The 20,510-nt window shown below is 38.3% G+C and overlaps 1 protein-coding gene across 1 annotated transcript; it reads left to right on the top strand.

Moving 5' to 3' along the window:
- The first annotated feature begins 12,141 nt into the window (after positions 1-12,141).
- On the top strand, positions 12,142-19,204 carry LOC139147575 (perlucin-like protein). The gene is made up of 6 exons (XM_070718704.1): positions 12,142-12,181; positions 13,407-13,476; positions 14,178-14,199; positions 14,747-15,146; positions 17,496-17,575; positions 18,979-19,204. The coding sequence occupies exons 2-6, from the start codon at positions 13,423-13,425 to the stop codon at positions 18,996-18,998; spliced, it is 576 nt and encodes a 191-aa protein (XP_070574805.1). The 5' UTR covers positions 12,142-12,181; positions 13,407-13,422; the 3' UTR covers positions 18,999-19,204.
- Positions 19,205-20,510: the final 1,306 nt, after the last annotated feature.

The raw sequence follows: 20,510 nt of genomic DNA on the forward strand, positions 1-20,510 counted from the left end.
TCAGATAAGTTATCGAGTACGCACAACCTATTCTTATGCGTGTGCATGAGTTATCAGAACACCAAATTAAGTAATTACCCAACAACTTAGCTGGGCACTTTGCTATTTGACCTGGCGTTTACCCAAACAAGAGTCTGCTTCATGGTCTGAAGACTGATAAGAAATCCACCAAACTCAGCAGGTCAAATAGCAAAGAACTCAGCCAAGTTGCTGTGTAATTACCTACTTTGCTGTTCCAATAAATTCCTGCGCCAAACGTAACACTTTTCAACCATGACTCGTTATACAAGAGTTTAGTCAGCCTCAGGGACCGGACTGTGCAACAGTCAAGGTGGTAGAATGCACCTCGGGAACAGATATTCGTACGCGCAAAATTCTTTTCTGATCTACATTTTTAAAGGCATACAGTCACCTGTAATCTAGATGTGCCCATACATAGTCAAAGGGGCGTTCCTTGGTATTCAAAATGCCCATGTGAGGGCGCTGTTTTTAAAACGCGGCCACCCGCTGAAAATGTGATTGGTTTGATTTCTCTTTTCATAGTAAATGCGGCAAAATTGGAACAGGTGACAGTATACCTTTAAAGCTCTTGGAGTAAGAAACACTTCCACTGTCTTGGTTTTATTTGAAAACAAAAAAATATTTTTCTTCGTAGAGTGAACACAGGGAAGGTGGCCATCATGAATTTAATATATCGGTAAACGTTATTTTTCTGGCGCCCAACTTTGCATGGTGACCCCTGATTTTTGTTGTTAATTTTGGTGAGAGAATGTTTGATGGTTTCGTTGTGGAAACTTATGGCAAACGTTTAACTCTCTCACTTTCGAGGTGCAGACCTTAAGAGACAAAGGTGCATTCATGAGTTCATGTTCCATACATCACTGTTGTTGAAACATTTGTGTCACAGCAGCTCTGACAAACCAACCTACAAAACGCACAGCTTCAGGCGTACTGTGGGCGACATGGGATGACATGAGTGAATTTTAGTCTGTTTTTCAAATTTCAGCTGGCGACGACGAGAAAAGAAAAATTCGAGGACAAGGTACACTTCAGTCACGTAAAGGCGTCGACACAAAGTCTCGAACTCACCAGTCCCCGACAGTGAGACCGTTGGCTAAACATTGCCCCATGGTGCCCCAATGTGACACTTATATTTCAGTTTGAAATATTCATATTGCATAAACAGAACAAAACTGAAAGGAAATGATGCTAACCTGTGATTGTGTTTTTTTGCGAAGGAATGTTGTCCCTTCAACAAATTAGCCTTCTAATATTGGGCGCTTTGAATATAATTCTTTGTTTGCCGTCCGATTGCTGGTAGGTTTTCAGAGACAGTTCAGAAAACAAACACAATGTTAACACTATTTCAAATAAAAATATCATTTTTACAAAAGAAACCAAATAAAATGAGCTTATGTCAATACACTCGTGTGTTTTGTCTGTGTATGTTCTTTTTTTTTAATAGCTTGCTGGTAGGGTTTTCAAAAATCCAAGGACGGCAAACAAAGAATTTTCTTTAAATGGCCTTGTGCTGGTGTAGCACAAGCTTAAAATTTTCAGTAGAATGACAACAATATCTACGATTTTGAAATGTCCGAGTCACAATAAAGATTACAGGACAAATGAAATTGACTCGCGTCTTAAGGAGAGTTGTTTGAAAATTTACGTAGCCGTCTGTACACTTTTTGACAAAATCTACCAGTTCCCAGTTACGACCTGAAAGGGCAAAACAGCCGGACACCACAACGATGGCCAGGGGTTTCATCGGACTTAACTTCCGATCCGATCACACATTCAGTTTGCTTCATTTGTCCCAGTAATCGTACGTATTTTTGCATTCAGTCAGAGGTTTTCTTACCATTCAGAAACCCAGTCAGAAGACGCATCTCCATCCATTTGCATCGATTTCTATGTTATCAAAAATATGACAAAATTCTGCAGTTCAGTGGTGATTTTGAAAGAAAAGTCCCATTACAAGAAAACTCTTTTTGTGAGCATTTGTTTACTCGAATTAAAAAATCTGTTCCACGATTTACCGTACAACATTGACATGTTACGAATTCTTCACAAACCTCGTCCTGTATTTTAGCAATAAACAAAACAAAGAGACGGGTACGTGAGATTTTGACCAGTCCATGGCATACATGCACGAGCCATAGCGAGTGCATACAGGGAGTGGACTAATCAAAACCGAGTTGCATACCCCTTGCTGAGTTTGTGCATTGCTATTACGTCATGACAGTATATTGAAATTCTACAGTGAAGGTTGAATTGGATTTCAAAGTTTGTCTCAGTGAAAACTCGCTTGTGTTCCAGTTGTGCTCCATCAAATTATTGTCATGTCTCGACCAACAAAATTGCTGTATTTGTACCATAAATACAATGTATGTGACAGACAACCAGTTATTACATGAATCGTTTGAAGCTGTAAACCCCCCCCCCCCCCGAAATATCTCAGTGCACCATTCAGAATGGCGTCAAAATTACTGTTCATGTTTCCCCAAACTGTAATCGAGTATTGGGGAACATACGTGTCACATACATTTACAATTAACTGTAGGACATCCACTTGGTAACATCTTTAAAACACATTTTTTAAAATGCCAACGGTCGATATTTGACGTGGCGACTGCGCGCGGATCGCGAGATATCGATAAAAACATGTCATTTCCCGAGCGTATTTTTCACATCCCGAAGTTTTACGATCGTTTCTGATTTGACCCGAAATCCTCCGAAAGTTTTGTTGTTGTGCTAATTGACGATATTCTAGGGAGTCTACAATAAGTTCGAACGACGCAATTAATTTACTTCCGTTGCAAAGAATTTATATACAGCATTATGCCATTACCTCAGGTAAGTTTTGTAAAACTTCTCCTTAGTTTTTGTCGTTTTCATTATTCTAAATCAGTTGTACTATATTTTTAACCAATACCACATAAACATCAGTTTTAACGTGTCAAATATTAGCCGCCTCCGATGACTACATTTTGTCGTCTGCCACACAGTACGCCGCGCGCGTGGTATGCGTCTATGTATACCACTCGGCGGCCGCTATGTATCAACCGCACGTAACTGTGCTAGTCACCTATGCGAATTCTGGTGGAATCAAACTTTTTTTTCCGTTTTTCTCAGAGTCAGTAAGACTCGACTTTCCCCCAGGGGGCATGACCGATCACCGACGCGAGTGGTACTGTGGCATACAGCAGCGTAAGCGTAGACTCGTACTCCATAGCTTAGTTGACAATGGCCCCAGTGCCTAATGCTCGGAAGCTGAATTTAGGTTGGCCACCGGAATTCAAACTTTTACTTTTTTGTAGACATGTTTTTATCGATATCTCACGATCCGCGCGCAGTCGCCACGTCAAATATCGACCGTTGGCATTAAAAAAATGTGCTTTAAAAATGTTACCAAGTGGGAGTGCCACTTTAATCTCTGAACTCAAAACACAATGGACTCTATTCGCAGCCCACGACAAAGTTTCGACTAGTAATTGAAATCATGAAAATTGTTTGGAACCATGGGACTTTCCTTGTGTGTCATACAACACGCTATAGATTGGTCAATAATCGCCAGTACTGCGTAACTGTGCACCAATCTTGACTCAGCCTTTCAAAACTAGCGTGTCAGTATATCAGAAATCATGTTCTGGGAATGTTACTACTCAAATCAGAAGACCATATTGCAGAAACTTGTCTCTATACTGACTTTATCATACAGCAACCCGACAGTATGATTTGTATGACCGGTTGATGCACTCTAGTCGCTCTCTTGTCGTTACTCCAATATTGACCCTCCTTGTCCATTGCATTCAAATCAGATCCGAATGTTTTCAATGGATGACTGTTTTCTTTATGTCCATACAGAAATTTTCACGTCACCTCGGTAATTTACATTAAAGGATCACACCACTACGGCCCAAAAGTATGCCTCAGTGTACGGTATTCCGCGAAGCATAATTTATATCGAACAGCGCTCTCAGCCGGTCGCTATTGACAACGGCGAACATTGTATCAATATATTTTCAATAGATTATCGATCGAAAATCTGTTTGGGCGCCGCTTGTGCCGGGCGCTCGTGTGTTGAGGTCACGTCATAAACATTTCCACAATAACCCATGATTGACTTATACACTTTAACATCAAGGTATCCGTTGGTTTGCAGTACTGACAGTAAATCGACGACACTTTTTTCAGTTTTGGTGATACTTTTATGTACGTTTCATCACATTTTGGCGCACCTTGGCATAGTTTGGCGCCATTGTGAACGGGGGACTACACGCGAGTGAGCGAGACAACAATGTATCAATTTTGGACAAAAGGATATCGATCGATAACGTTCACTGCACGATTACAGTGGAGACTCTACACCCGTTTGCCTCTGTTCTGTGTTATTTTTGCAGTTTACTGGAATTTTCATAGTTGATATTCGCCAAAATTTGGTATAAATTACAACAACCTGACTGGTATTTGGTCTGTACAATTTAAGAGACGCTAACCGATTAAAATGGGTCAATATTAGACCCTGATTCTGCATATGCAAACGCCGTAAGATCGCCATTTTATTGAGGCCAAGAGCAAAAATTCAGCGATCGGAAAAATAAAATGCAACTAAAACAAGTTTCGTTGAGAAATTCAAAAAACTAAAACGACAGCAATTTTGTATATATATCAAGGAAACACCGTGCCACTTTTCACTATAATCGGTTCAGAATTGAGAAATTTGAACGAGCGAGAGTTGTACGGTCTGTTCAGTACATTAAACGCCATTGTTTTCTATGGGAAATCGAGTAGATTAGACACATCGTAAAATGAAAAATACATCTGAAAAAACGGTTGGTTTAACTTTTTCATTTCGCTGTTATTTTTTATAATATTTGGTATGACACATGTCATGAAGGGTAACTAAAACTCTATGGTTTTATTTTTTTGAGTTTCCCTCTTATTTTTATGAAATGACGAGTTGAAGATCGTTTTGCTGTTGACTGTGTTTTTACTTGATTTTGCATATGTCTGTTATCGCTTATGTATTTTTGGAATTCCCTTGTGAAATTCTTACTAAAATATTATAATTGTAAGGGCAGCATATACGGGAAATATGACCTGTTGCTCTTTCATTAATATTTAGATGTGCAGCAAGGAAATACGGCGGAATTTTTAACATGACGCGGGAGGTGAAATTGACTCTCTGAACGCGCACTCCGCGTATGTGTGTGGCGAAAATTCGGGACGCTATTACCGTACAAAATGGGGCGCCTTTGGGCCGTAGTGCTGACATTTTGAAGATCCGGACCGATCATTTTGAAAAGACCCCGTATAATTTATCGCCACACCTGTCATGATGATCGGGTGTCCCCTCGGGCAACTTAGTCTTGTGCCGTGATGTGTAACTGCTGGTGCGAGAAAAACACAGATGTAACTGTTTGCCAATAGTAAGCCTCCAGGTGCGACGATACCGTATCGACTAGATGATTTTCTTTTCATCTTTACTGCTTTGTTTAAGTTCCTATTATCTTTTAAGTCCCAGTCGCTAATGACAGCTTTCTTGTCCTGAAAGAGTCATCGACATACTATCGGTAAGGGACTGGCAAAAATTACCGGTGGGGGGGGGGGGGGGTCGTGCTTTTTAATAAATGTTTGCCATTTTTCGTGCAAGTATCATGAACTTGAGCGTGCATTTTTGGGAATGTGAACAGTTTTTGCGCACAGACAACACTACAAGATATGGCAAATGTGTTCCAAACGATGGCTTTCAGGTAGATGCTTTGAAGTCTCTCTCTCTCTCTCTCTCTCTCTCTCTCTCTCTCTCTCTCTCTTATAAATGTGAGAAATGTCTTCACGGCGAATAAGTAAGGGTCAATGCACATTTAGCAGATCAATCTAACATGTAATTAGAGCGAGAACAGATCACATCTCAGCGCAACTCTGAGTTTCTCGGATTTCTCCGATCTCGTGGTTCCATTGTGAGTGGGTAGGTGAGGGGGAGTTGGTAAGCGGTTATCATTGATTGTTTGTTGTGTGTTCGAATACACAATACATGTTTTCCGGTCAGCTGTTAATGACTTTGGCGTTATTCCTGTTGTTATTACTGTATTACGTTTGTCCTCACCGATTTGGAAATGAAACCAAATTATGCTGCGCTTTCTGGTGTTCTTATTCCGGCTACGTTCATCTTCCATACCAACATACTTAAATGCTGCGCTGTCATCACTAGCTTTTAGTGCTTCGTTGTTTAGTGGCACCGCTTCATTGAACGCTCCTTCGTCACCAGAAATCCCGGGGGATACGCTGCCTTGCATCGCTGAACGAAGACCACTCTGTCGTATTATCAATCGCTGTCGGTCATCAGACCGTGTTAGGGAGCATTCTTTTCTAGGTGGCCGATTGGTGGAAAGAAGGGAGGGTTGACTTCTACAAATCATTTTTGGGGGGGGGGTAGATTTTACAAAAGATTTGTACAGGTCTGAACAGGTGATAACGAGTAGAAAGGACACTTTTGTTTTACAAAAATAAAGTTTTCAAGTTGACCAAGAGAAATAAGTGTCATGGCAATGTTCACGATATAGGTTAACTGGGTTTTATACACAGTACTTTGAAAACATGTCATGCATGCATGTCATTTGTACCTTAAGTTCCAGCGACCCCCTTTCCGTAGAAAATCAATGCTCCCTTAGTGGTAGTCACTTTTTTCTGTCCGAAAAGTTGGCGGCGCTGTTTTTTAATAAGCTTTTCCCAATGCCTCTCTCTGAGATGCAGAATGGACTTATGTATCAAAAATACAAGACTGCAAACGAAAACATCTTGAAGACAGTTTACTATGTGCTGGCTAATCAACATAGGCCATTCCGACTGTTCTCAAGAAACCCAGATTGCCAATGAATGACGCTTCTCTCCGATATCATGTGATTATTGTTGTAGACTTGTAAGATTCTCATTTCGATGATTACACTGTTCCTGTCATTGACCTCAGCTATTGGGCACCTTTGCAAAATAATTAGTTCACAAATTAACTTAAATACATTTTTATGGATCTACAGTCAAATAACAAGGATTCGATATGCGTTTAAGGGGGAGACAAACCTTCTTTAGGTGATTTCGGTCATTTTTTGTTTGATGATAAATTTTGAATCGGTGTAAAATGGTCTTTATCTTACTCGAAAATGTGTTAGATTTTAACAAAAATGAACATTGTAGGCCAGTTCGCGTGCCATAGTTTTTCCTTATGTCTTAACGGTTTCCGGATAAGTCAGAGTATCTCAAGAGCGTAAGTAGATTTCGTTAGTTCCATTCTGAGGAATGCCGAGTTGCCAGCCGAAGTATGTCGGTGGCTACCGAAGCCGTCGACAGCGAAAGCATGGTCAACAAAAGCGAAAAATCAAGCATATGGCCAGGAATAAGAGAAAAGTTGAAATTGTAATTAAGTATTAAATTGTAAAATAAGTATCATTTATTGACAACACTCGTGAACAAACAAACAAACAAATAAATAAATAAACACCATTCTTTATTGACAGACATGAACAAAAATACTATGCTATATGTTATTCTGTTCTTTATTTTGTATAGAAATAATCATACATAACAAATAAAGAAACAGGCTAAACAAACAAACAAACAAACAAACAAACAAACAAGGAGTCAGATTTCCCTGTCCTAAGACCAGGGCACCCAAGGTTGGTGGTGTGAATCTTAAGGTCTATCCATAGACTTCCTGGGTCATTAAAATTCAATGTCATCTCCGTATTGTTACCATATTGCTTATTTCTTTCACCAGCTATTTAGTTCTTTCAAAAATGTATATATCAACTCCTGTATATATTCTGCCATATTATTATCATCATTGTTATAGAACCATGGTATCAACAAATTACCGCAATAAAAAGCGAAACGTCTGCAAATTATTTGATGGCTGAGGGCGCCAGGAGTTGAATTTAAACCGTATTGTGCATCCCTGCATGAAGGCCATGATGAGAATGATAAACTGGAAACCAGATTCCAACGATTTGCGCACAAAGCTTTGACTGACGCGACAGCAAGATCAGACAAATAATTACTTTCCTGGTGGCATGTTTTCTGTTTGATTTAGTTTCAATAGATCACTGTAATGAATATCTATATGCGAATCACACAAATGCTGGTTGAATCAAATTTGGGCGCCATGGCGTCACTAAATCATTGAGTTCTCCCCATATATTTTATAGTAATATGTCAGACTCATCTGGTTATGTCTCTCGTAATTATGCATGTCTGCCGCTCATTTAACAAAGGTTAAGTTTTTGAACTTCTATTCACATTTTTCTCTCTCTACTATATTGCTCTCCTTTGCTTTCTGCTAATATGTCTCAATGTGCCTCTTTCTGCCTGCCTGATTCACAGTTCCTCTCTTCGGCCTTTCAGTGTCTGCGTCTCTCTTTCTACCACTCTATCTGTCTATCTGTCTCTCTGTCTGTCTGTCTTTGTCTTTCTATCTCTCTTTGTCTATCTGCCTATCTGTCTGTCCTTGTCAGTCTGTCTCTGTCTTTTTGTCTGTCTGTCTTTCACTTTATCTATTTGCCTTTGTTTCTATCCAGTCTGTCTATGCTGTCTATCTCTGTACATCTGCCTGTCTGTCTGTCTGTCTGTCTGTCTGTCTCTCTATATGTCTGTCTGTATATCTATATTTCTATCTATCTCCACCTGTTGCTTGATATTTCTGTCTCACCCTGTCTGTCTGTCTGTCTGTCTGTCTGTCTGTCTGTCTGTCTGTCTGTCTGTCTGTCTGTCTCTATCTGATTGTCTGTCTGTGTTTCTATCCTGTCCGTTTGCCTTTTTTGTGTTTCTTGTTTGTCTGTCTGTCTGTCTGTCTGTCTGTGTCTTTCGATCCCTCTTTAACTATCTGCCTCTCTGTCTGTCCGTCGTTCCGTCTGTGTCTCTGTCTATCATGTCATGCCTTTCTATATATCTCTATCTCTCTCGGGGTCTCTAGATCTGTCTGTTTATCTTTGTCCGTTTGTCTCTGTCTGTTTGTTTATCTGTCTTTCACTCTATCTATCTGCTTTTGTTTCTATCCTGTCTGTCTATCTTATCTCCGTCAGTCAGTCTACCTGTTTATCTGTCTGCCTCTGTCTGTCTCTTTATATGTCTGTCTGTCTGTATATCTCTATTTCTATCTTTCTCCATCTTTCTCTTGATCTTTCTGTCTGTCCCTATCTGTCTGTCTGATTGTCTGTCTGTCTGTGTTTCTGTCCTGTCCGTTTGCCTGTTTGTTTGTTTGTTTGTCTGTCTGTCTGTCAGTCTGTCTGTCAGTCTGTCTGTCGATTTCTGTGTCTTTCTTTCCCTGTCTCTTTTTCTGTTGTTCTGTCTATCTGTCTGTCTGTCTATTTCACAATTCTGTATACAATACAATACAACACTGACATACCAATGCCAGCAGGAATGTAAGTAATGTACATATTGTTGACTTGTATCACAACTACATTTAATATGAAATCTTCGACCATCGACAGCTTTATGTAGCCAGGATACAAAATGTCTCTCTTGTGTCTACTGTTGAATGCACAGTTTAATTGTCCTACACCTTTCGTGCATATTTTTAGCTGGTGCTTCTAGAATTTCATTTTCCTCCAAAATTATAGGATCGCAATTTTCTTGTCTGAACAAATACAGTAAAAATTCATGGACGATCATCGGCTATTGTCCAAGGTTGAATAGCAACTGGCAGTTCAGAAGATCGTGCGGTTCATTTGGCTCGTAACGAGGCCAGGGGAGCGTTACTCATATGCTACGAAATGACGAGTAATATCGTCTGGAACGATACGGAAAAGCCAAGTCAGATGGTTGACGTATTCTGTTGAAATGTTGAAACATTAAAAAAAAACACGTTGGATCCCTTCAAATTAAGGCCTGGGTATATGACTCAAAAATATTTGTGTCAAGTGACACTTAAAGAACCTATTCAAAATTGCTTCTGGCTCATTTAGTTAAAATTACTTGATTTATTACTTATTTATTTTTTATTCATTAATTTAAAATACACATTGAAGCTTCCGGAAATCGGTGAGGGGTGGAAAATTCCATTTTCAAAGATTTAGATTGAGGAAGTAAATAAAGGCGGTAACAGTTGGCAAAATTTCTCACGTGCTGGACAATCTTTAGAGAGATTGCGATCAATATGTGTGAAGCACTCCGCCCCGATATAATTACCCATTACGGACATCCCTGATTATTGTGATAGTGGGCTAAGATAAAAGAAATTTGTGGTGCACAACTTCAAATTGTCAATATTTTTCTTCTTCTTCTCTTAATTTTTGAGTCAGATACTTTTGAAACAAGCATCATTACAAAGTTTTTATGAGGCCAATATACACCCCCCCCCCACACACACACACACACATATATATATATATATATATATATATATATATATATATATATATATATATATATATATATAGTATTGTTTTATTATATTATCTTCAATGTACACAGCAAGTTTTGTCCACTTAGATCGAGTCAATCCAGATACATCTGCCTAACTTTACAAATTTGTCATGACATGACCTTAGAATGCTAAATGACTTGTTCATAACGTTAACTCATAGAGTCTTCAATATAATTATCAGGTTCCGTCAACTTTGATTGAGTCAAAAGACATATATGCCTAATAAGGAAAGTTCGTCAAATATGCAAATTAGCAATACACTTTCATGACACTTCTTTATTTTTCACGACTGATATATCATGTAGTAGTATGATTAATATTTGTAGCAAATCTCATCAAATTCTATGCAGCCGTTTACAGTGTTGATGTGTTTATTCTAAAATCAATAAGATGAGCATAAAAGATGGACACCACGCCGACCAAAACAATTAGTTCTTGTCATTCCGAAAGAGAATCTATGTACCAGATCGGATTTTTATCTGATAAGCCGTTCCTTGGATATCGTGACCACAGACAGACAGACAAAGACATCAGTGCGACACTGGCTTACGTGTGTGAACACGTAACTGAGGTAATTGTCCACATTTGAATTCTGGTGCCGATCAGAATTCATTTGAAGTTTACACATATGCAGTTCTCAAGGTGACTACAGTGTATGTCAACATTCTTTTAGGAGTAGAACAAATTCAATCTGTGGTTGACATTAAACAAAAATAACGAATAAAACACCAAAAGGTTCAGCTAGTGATCCCTGAAATTACGAGTATATATGCTAATAAAGTACTAAAATAAGATTTGCATTTTATGATGTGTCGTTGGAAAAATAATATTTCTTCGAACGTTACTGGAATTTCTGTAAGACCAGCAAAACAGATCACAATATATGAGTCGGATAATTGTCTTGATTTTAATCATTCATGATCGTGTAGGAATCTGCAATTGCTTGAAAACATTAGAATATTAACAAGAGGACCCAGCATCCATTTGAAAACGTGAATAATTAGATAATTGATGACCTTAATGGCTTAGCTAAACCAGCTTATTTTCAGATACGACTTTAACCCTTTGAGCGCCAAAGTCTATTTTTGTCCCCTAAACCCCTGTCAATTTTTCTCAGACTTTTGCCAAAATTTTGAGAAAAAACTGTAGCCAATAAAATGTGCTGTCCATTTGGTCCAAAATTATCAACAAATTACAGAACAATTCATAAAAAATGGTAAAATTTTGCAAAATTTTGGCGGGAGAAAATTACAGCGTTGAAAGGGTTAAATTGGATTGAAATAAAAGCAACTTTCTGGGGCAACTACCTTGTTGATGACAACAAATACATCTGATAGTGTTCCCATAATATTTTCATGTACAAAAATTTTGTTGCAAGTATTAAAAAATAGTTAAACTGGCTGTGGGAAAAACACGATGCTAAAAATAAAATCAGATGGTTTTGATGAATGCGTTCATAGAAATATTAAAGAAAACATTACAATGTATTGTTTAACCTGCTTTCAGGGCACTTGAACTAGTTATCGATAGCAATTTTATGAATCAGCGTATTGTTCAATATGCCATCCCGTGAATGGTGTTCAGGAGTTGCCTCTTAAAATGTAATAACGTTTGTATTGTCATACGCATTTGAGATTAATCACACTTAAGTTTCAAACTGTGTAAGTGACATCCCTAGAACGTTGGGCATCTATAAATACGGCCAGTTTCAGCCACTGATCATTGCGTTTCTCCCGTTTGAAGAAGTCCTGACAAGCAAGCTTGGTAAGTAAAATCACTAGTTCCACAAAAATGTGCTCGCTTTAAAAAAATAGAATTGCTTTTTTTGAACGTTTTGTTCGCTTTTTGCTTTTATTGAGATGGGGATAAATATGAGATCATGTGTCTCCAACTCTCTGCTGCTTCAGATTTTCCGCCTTTCAGATTTTTAAACTTGGTATGCAATTGTTTTCCACCATCTTGATTGTTTTTGTAAAAGGTGAGTTTACATTTGTACCGTAGACCAAGGTCCCTGGACTGTGCGTAGAGTAACAGCAGCAATGTTAAATGTTGACAGACTCACTGTGTGTGGGACTGTCGTTGTTCCACATTGTGTTGGTATTAAGGTGAAGGGCGACGAATTCGGACGCGCACACGCTTTAGAACGTTTCTGCGCAGATTGACTCCAGCCTGCCGCAATGGGTTATTTTGTAGCGCATGTATTTAACATCACCTGTCATTGTTGAAATTGCGCTGTTACCTAATGTTTTTACCCAGTGTCTTAGAAATGCATGTGACCTATAACTTGTCATATTTTGACCCCCTAGGAAGCTGGTTTTTATTCAATATGAGAGAAAAATTAACATTTCTCTCCCATTTATATGGCGCAAATTACCCATTCACCTGGAGATATTGTAAAAAGTAGCGTGGTGACACCCTTTTATTAAAAGTGTAAACTAAATGGTATTATGTCAGGAGTTTATTCGCCAAGTTTGGTCAAAATGACACCGTTCAAGCGACAGGAAGAAAGTTCGAAAATTATATAATGAAATAATTTCGATATCGTCATTTTGTAATCGATACTTATGTTAAAATTTCTTTACAAACATCATGAAACTATACATTCAATAAATATGGATCTTAAGATTGGTATTTATTAAATTAACTCATTTGCTAAGCGTTTTATAATTGCTTTCTTTAGTTTAAGTGAATTATATCATTTTTATTTATTTCTAACGACGCCATTTTAACGTCCGTTTCCATGGAAACAAGCGTGGTGACCCCCATTTTTTATTTCATTTTTGCACTTGCACAACTTCCAAGAATATCTGTGCAAAGTTTCAAAAAATGACACCACAACTTAATTTTGACGTAATTCGTAGTACTTCACCTTAAAAGCTTGATTCATGCCTATATCTGCGTATTTAGTGTTCCTTCTTCTAGCGTGGGAAAATATTGTTTAGTCTGTTTGTGGACTAGCGTACTACTCTCATGACGTCATATCTTTCAGCTATCGAAGACTAGAAATGGAGCTGAAATTGATTTTACTCCTGGGATGTATGGTGTATGTAACCAACGCGGTAAGAATTGAACAACGATATTTTCATTTCTTTAAGGAACTGCATTTTTAAAGTTTGTTCTTTTCTGCAACACAGGACATTTTTGAAAACGTAAGAGTATACATTATTTTTATAGCATCACTGTCAGTAAAACATGACGTACTAGTAGAATCTATGATTGTATATAACGCTTTTGAATTTGGAATTTAGGTACGAAAGCTTTGCATCAAGCTTCGCGAGTAAGTCATCAAAACACTTTGTTTGAGACTTATTAACAAGACCTTGACGACGTGATTGACGTCCTACTTTTCTGTTTCTAAGGTAGTTTGCTCAAACTTTCCTGAATGAAACTTTCAACCATTCTCCTATCAAATCAACAATAAAAAGCGCGGGTCACTGCGCAAAGTTTGAAACTTGTGAAACAAATTACCCAACATTTTGCGATATCTGAAATTCAAAATGGCCGCCATTCCTGGGTAAACTCTATTAAGGAAAATTGAATTTTGTATTTTTGAAAAAAACTAAGTCGCAGAAAGTTTTTCTTTCTTTAAGAGCTTTAAAATGAGCCTCACAAGCGGTAGATCAGAAACGATTTGTAGTAATTTGAGGGTCCGACTATCTGTCCCCGAGGTGCGTTCTGCCTTATTCATCTATATATCGAGCATTACTGTTCAGGACTCTTTGTTGTTTCTTACTTACTTTCTTTTTTCAATGTTTTGAAGGCAACGAAGTACATGATGGGAGGTGAGAAATCTTACTTATGTTCATATATGATCATTTATTTTTATTAATTTCGGACTGATTTAAAAAAAACTCGTCCATAATTAATGAATGATATACAAAGACAGCCGCTAGAACAGAAAGAAGATAGGCAAGGTTAGAAATTGAAAACACATTGACTCAAAATTACTTAACTGTATAGCAGAGATCGCCAGTTGTGTTGTAACTCAGAAAAATACATTCCAAACGCATATAACAACTTGTTTTTCACAGTGCTTCGTTTTTGCTTCATAATTATACGTTGGGCCATTTCTGCAAATGAGGCCTTGAGGAAAGTTGGCGGACGAAACTGGGGTATAGTTACACACAGAGAACAGATCGCTAGGGTCCTAAGAAATTTTCTTATTGAAAGGTTTACGTCAAGTAATATTTACGCATTCATCGGAAATTTACACCTTACTGCAGATCATGACACCAGTTTCAAATATCATACAATCAGCAAAAAATGTCATGAAAATATCGACACATATTTACATGGAATATTGATTCTTTTTAAAATTGTATTCTGTAGCTTCTTTTACGGAAAATATTAATGGTGGCTGTGACTGCATGAAGTATGAAGTCTACTGCCAGCAACCCAGCAATGACCACCATTACTATATGAGGGCCATCCAACATTGCCGATCGCGCTCTATCCTTCCGCTCGGTCCAAAAGGTCGACTGGCTGTCCTCAAGGACCCTCTGATCGCAAGTAAAGTGGTCCAATTCATCAGAGCCAAAGAGCTACATAAACCACCATGCATAAACAAATATGGCTTTTGGATCGGGCTGTCTGACCGTGCGAAAGAGGGTAAATTTGTCTGGAGTGATGGCAAGGCCCTCTGTTCTGACGATGACGCTAACTGGGCCCCAGGTCAGCCCGACAACACCCAAACCAAGAAGACCAGTGGCCAAGATTGTGTTCAGCTATGGTAAGTGACTTTACTTGTTACATGTTCGTATCCTTATTGTCGTCGTCAGAACAACAGGCCGTGAGACGCTATTAGTGATAGTAAGAGTGTGCAAAATAAATAAATTTATGATTTATGAATACTGTTGATAAAAAATTAATATTTCTGGCATTATTGTTAAACCTAAAAAGTGCCCTGCTGCACTCAAATCCTGAATGATGATCAAAATTTATACCAAATTCACGCAGTTGTTGCACAGGCCCTGTTATTAATAAACTTATGATTATGAATATTGTTGATAAAATTCGATATTTCTCTCATTCTTGCATGATCCATCATAAATTTATTAATGTTTTTTTTTTACATTTTTGCTATGTATCAAACCTCCTAATGACCCTGTGGCCCGCACGGCAAGAACAGTTTCCCCAAACAGCCCGTGCTTAAACGCTCACCATCATTTCTGAAGCATCTTGATCCAAGCTTTGAATCGTGCGGACTAATCACAGCCACTGCTAATTCTTTTCGGGATTACATAATGCAGCCAAACGAAGGCAATGGTTTTTGGTTTTATGTTTCTTTAGTGATGTGAGACACATGTTGGTCGTTTAGCGTCATGGTTACGTCATCTTTTGATACATGGCAATGCACTGCTGGATCGAACAGAGATTTGACTTTGGCCGTAAATTGTTTTAAATCAGATTCATGTGCGACTGCAGTCAGCAGTTGCCGTAGGTTTATTTTGACTGCAAATTCTCGCCAGATTAGTGCAAGTGAATTGATCAATTGCCTTTCTCACCGGTAGCATCACAGTTTTGTGTTGACAATGATTGTCAGTTATGACACTTCGTCATTCGCTGCAAAGTTGAAGACTCAGAGCACAATTTGTACGCATCACTGTGTGATAGGAGGAACTGTCTGTCGATACTGCACCGTGGTTTGTGGAGGGGCGGTAAAGCCAAATTGCTTGATAGCAAGTTTAAAGCCCCACTCCCTTTATCTTTTGGCATTATTTTTATGATTTCACGTTCAAACTAAAATACGTTTGTTAGAATGTACTAAATTAGGTTTGTGTATTCACTTATCATTAACTAGCCTCTTGGAATGTATATGCAATTTTGAACAAGATAAAGATTACACTGCGATCAAATGTCTGCCCAAACACTAAATTACTGCCCCATGCTTAAGAGCAAAAACCGTCGATACTGTGCATATCTGCAATGAAATCTTCACATAAACAACAGGGTACCCAGAGATCTGGTTGCTGTTGTTGTTGCTGTTGTTGTTGTTATTGTTGTTCTTATGTTGTTTATGTTTATTAGTCTTGTTGTTGTTGACCATAAAATTCAACGAACAAACTGTTATGTTGTTGATGTTGTTGTTTCAAACACAGTGTAGATGTCCTTTGACCCGATGCAACTCTCTGCCAACGTAACTCTCTTCATATGACCTCTGGGTGCCCTGTGCATAAACTGCACAGAGTAGTCCAATATAATGCATAAAGTTGTACGTTTTCAACTGTGACATTTTACATTTCTGTTTCCTTTGTAATATTTTTATATTACCAATTTTTGTAAATGGAGGGAAATCAAAATGACCGTTAAAATCTGAATTTATTCATAAAATGTTTCACAAAGTGAAGGTTTCCTAATACAGTGAAAGCCCAAATCCCTTCAGAGGGTAGAATTCATAGAAAGCTAGGAGAGAATAGGAAGATATTTTGAAGTCAACAAATTTCAAGAGTTACAGCTAGTGGGGCTTTAATTTAACACCACAAGTTATGCATGTTACACTGACATCGTTCTCCTTTAAATGTAAAATAGAGTTTGCCCCTTTCTTTGATTGCTGGTCAAATTATTGATGTAAATCCGCGAGAAATATGTATTCCTCTAGTTCACTTGAAGGTGTACATCGACCAAGTTTAGAATTTATCGTTTGTAACCACAGTAGAGATTGGAGTTACGGTAAACGGCTTGAGATAAGGTAGTCAATAGTGTCTGTCAGAAAACACATTCAGTTCACCGTCAAAGGTCTCGGCGCCATAATAATCACTCGCCCCCTTCATTGCAGAGATGTACATCTGATCAAGCCTTCTGCTATTAAACGTGTCTTTCCACAAAAACCGTAGAATTGTTGAAAGAAGTGGGACGGTTTCCATATGCCCCTCTCCGTATACACCAATAGCCATTTCTGGGCGTTTTCTAGATACTATTACCGAAAAAAAATGCTAAGTTACGCCATCTTTCTTCGATATATCTTACCGAGCATGAATGTACTTTTGTGATAGAGCCACGAAAAGTTGCATTTCAAACTATAAGATGATCACGAGGATAATACGTAACAACGGAAGGTCATTATTATGTGAACTTGCAGGTTCCGTAATGGTTACGAAGGTCAGTTGGACGACGAATACTGTGATTTCCGACCAAAGGGCTTCATCTGTGAAATTCCGGGTGAGTGTTACATTACAGCATGCGGCATACGATCTGAAGTAGAGCTTTTGCCGTCCTATGTTTCCCAATTGCAAGTCTTTGTTGAGCAGACGAGACATCCGCCTTTCAATACACAAGAGTAATTCAATTAAAGGTATTCGGTCATCTGTTTTTTAATAGCCAATCACATATTTTACGCCGGTGGCCGCATTTTAAAAAAGGCGCCCCCACACGACCAGCTATGGCACACTTAGCAGCGTCATCTGCATGTCCTTTGACGTATCAAATATGGAGGACCGACAGCAACAGGTATTGCGGGGTAGTACGCTAAGCCCCGCCCTTTACCATATATGGAATATGCAAATTTACGGTGACCGTGTAGCTTTAAAGGTTATCACCCAATCAGTGTCACTGGTTGTGTCATTCGTGCTGCACCGGACACAAGGCGAGGCAGCAGCACAAATGACGCGAATGCTGATACGGCACGAGGTACATACGACATTGGGTTATAATCAATTTTTTTTGTAGCCATGTCCAAAAAATTGCAACTGATAACAAAATTTTAAATTTCAGGATTTACTTTTAATGCCCACGCCCATAAATTTGCAAATATTTATGTAAATCGTCCAGCTTCATTCATAAACTATAAGCTTAAGACGTCTTCCCACATAAATCAATGCAAGTCGTGACAATTCTTCTACATCTCGATGAACACAATCAGAAAGGATAAGGGGACTTATAAAGGTCGTACGGGAAGAACAGCTCATAGCTCAATGTGTTAATTATTACAATCGTTACTGATCTAAACTCTCTTTCGGTTAAAACTCTTCCGATTTCGATTGCACCAGATCGTCGTACGGAACGGAGAAAGGCAGTCACTCTGTTTGTTTTCCTTATCTTTTTCATGTTACAAAGTGTTTCGAAAAGGGCTTTTAATACAACGTAAGCATTTTGCATTTCATCAATGACGAAGCTTACTTGTTCACAGCATTAAGGTAGAATGCACCTGCGGGACAGATATTCGGACTCTCAAACTTTTACAATTTTCTTCTGATCTATCACTTGTGGGGGTTCATTTTAAAGCTCTAGGTGTAAGAAAACTTTTCACCGATTTAGTTCTTCGGAAATCGAAAATGTCATTTTTCTCCATAGAGTTAACACAGGGATGACGGCCATTTTGAATTTTAAATATCGGTAAATCTTGAGTTATTTGTTTCTCTAGTAACAAAATTTGCACGGTGATCCCCGATTTTTATTCTTAATTTAGTAAGAGAATGGCTAAAAAATTCACTAAGGAAAGATTGAGCAAAAGTTTAAGTCTTTCACTTTCGAGGTGCATACTACCTTAAAAAAGAACACTTGAAGACGCTCAAACAACGCAAGTTTCATACCTCTAATTGATATAAGCTTAATGTTATTTACAGATCCCCATTGTCTGTCTTAAGATTTGGAGAATTGTGAACTTCATCCCGGAAGAAGACGAAAACGCCATGAGACCAACACATTTAAATCACTAACAACGTTCCAATTATTAGTAACTCACCCAGCATTTCCTGCATGTTAATTATAAATGAACATAATAGTTGAATAAAATGAGAGTGTATAACATTCTCCAATCATGACAATAAATCGTTATCTGTTCTATTCGTGTAAATCTTTTCGTATGAGTGCCAGATGTAAATTAGGCCAGAGAAAATATATTGTTCCTTCGATTTTTTTAGTAAAGATACAGAGGCGACGATTATTTCTTAATTTTTATAGAAACTAGCAAAATCTTTTACAAGTTACATTGTAACTGATAAGTTTAAAGCTGTCCACATACGGTCAACGTTGACAGAATCTGGGCCTTTCCACGTGCTCAGAGAAGAAAACAGAAAACTATAAAAAAATGTACATAACAAATGATTGAAATGTGGCTATACATTGACGAGTTGGGATTTTTAGAGCTGTATTTAAGACTTAAACTCAACAACACTATGAAACTTTTTCTTTAATGATTTCCAAGAAAACACTTGGCTTCAGCAGACAGTGATGATTTCATATGTACGTGTGTTAAGTTTACTCTGAAACTTGAGTCTTACATGAAAGCGTGGGATGTGGAAGAGACAAATGTTCATATGCGCAAACTGATACAAAATGGTGCTTTAATCTAGACCATGGATGTACATCCATGTCTGGACCAATCTTTGACCAAAATCGGATTGGTGAATTGTGAGTGGTTGTTCTGCTCGATATCGAAAACGATCATTTCGCTAATAAATTGCCAGCTGCCTTTGTTAATAAAACTTCTTGTTTGCACTCTTTACCGTGTTCGGTAATATTGTAAGAAATCAAGAACCTTAAAAACTACGATCATCGAGTCTTTCATAGATTCACCGCAGAGGTAAAGACTTCGAAGGCTGGCCTTTTCGATGCTGTGTATTCTGGATACAGGTAAAAACACATTGGCAACGTCTGTCGTGCACATTATACTGTCGACGTGGCATAGTTTTTGGTCGCATCTGGATGTCGCAGGAATAGGTATTATTACTGCTCACCGTCTTCCTTCGGGAAACAGCTGGCGAGAGGAGTGGGGATACAGAAACTGAGTAGAGGCTCAAAGTCTTCAGAGATAAGACCGTTTATTTCTTAAGTATGGATGTTACATATTGGCACATGTTGTCCCTTCTTCTTCGCTATTCGCCAACATACCTCTTTAATATAGGCCTACAGCAGTGATTTTCATTGGAGTAAGATATAAACCCGTGGTATCATCCTCTGCACATGCGCATATCATGAGTGATCAGACCCTCTCACACTGCTACTCGACATGTTATGCAAAGTTTTGCATTCTTGTTCTGTTGGAGGAAGGCAAGGGTGAAATCAGAATAGTAACAGTAAAGTGAGATTTGTAAGTAATCCTCTACTTCTAATGTGAAAGATAAATGCCACATTTTACCCTAGCAACACAAAACAC

Source organism: Ptychodera flava, chromosome 2 (genome assembly GCF_041260155.1).
Source record: "Ptychodera flava strain L36383 chromosome 2, AS_Pfla_20210202, whole genome shotgun sequence".
NCBI classification, from domain to species: Eukaryota; Metazoa; Hemichordata; class Enteropneusta; family Ptychoderidae; genus Ptychodera; species Ptychodera flava.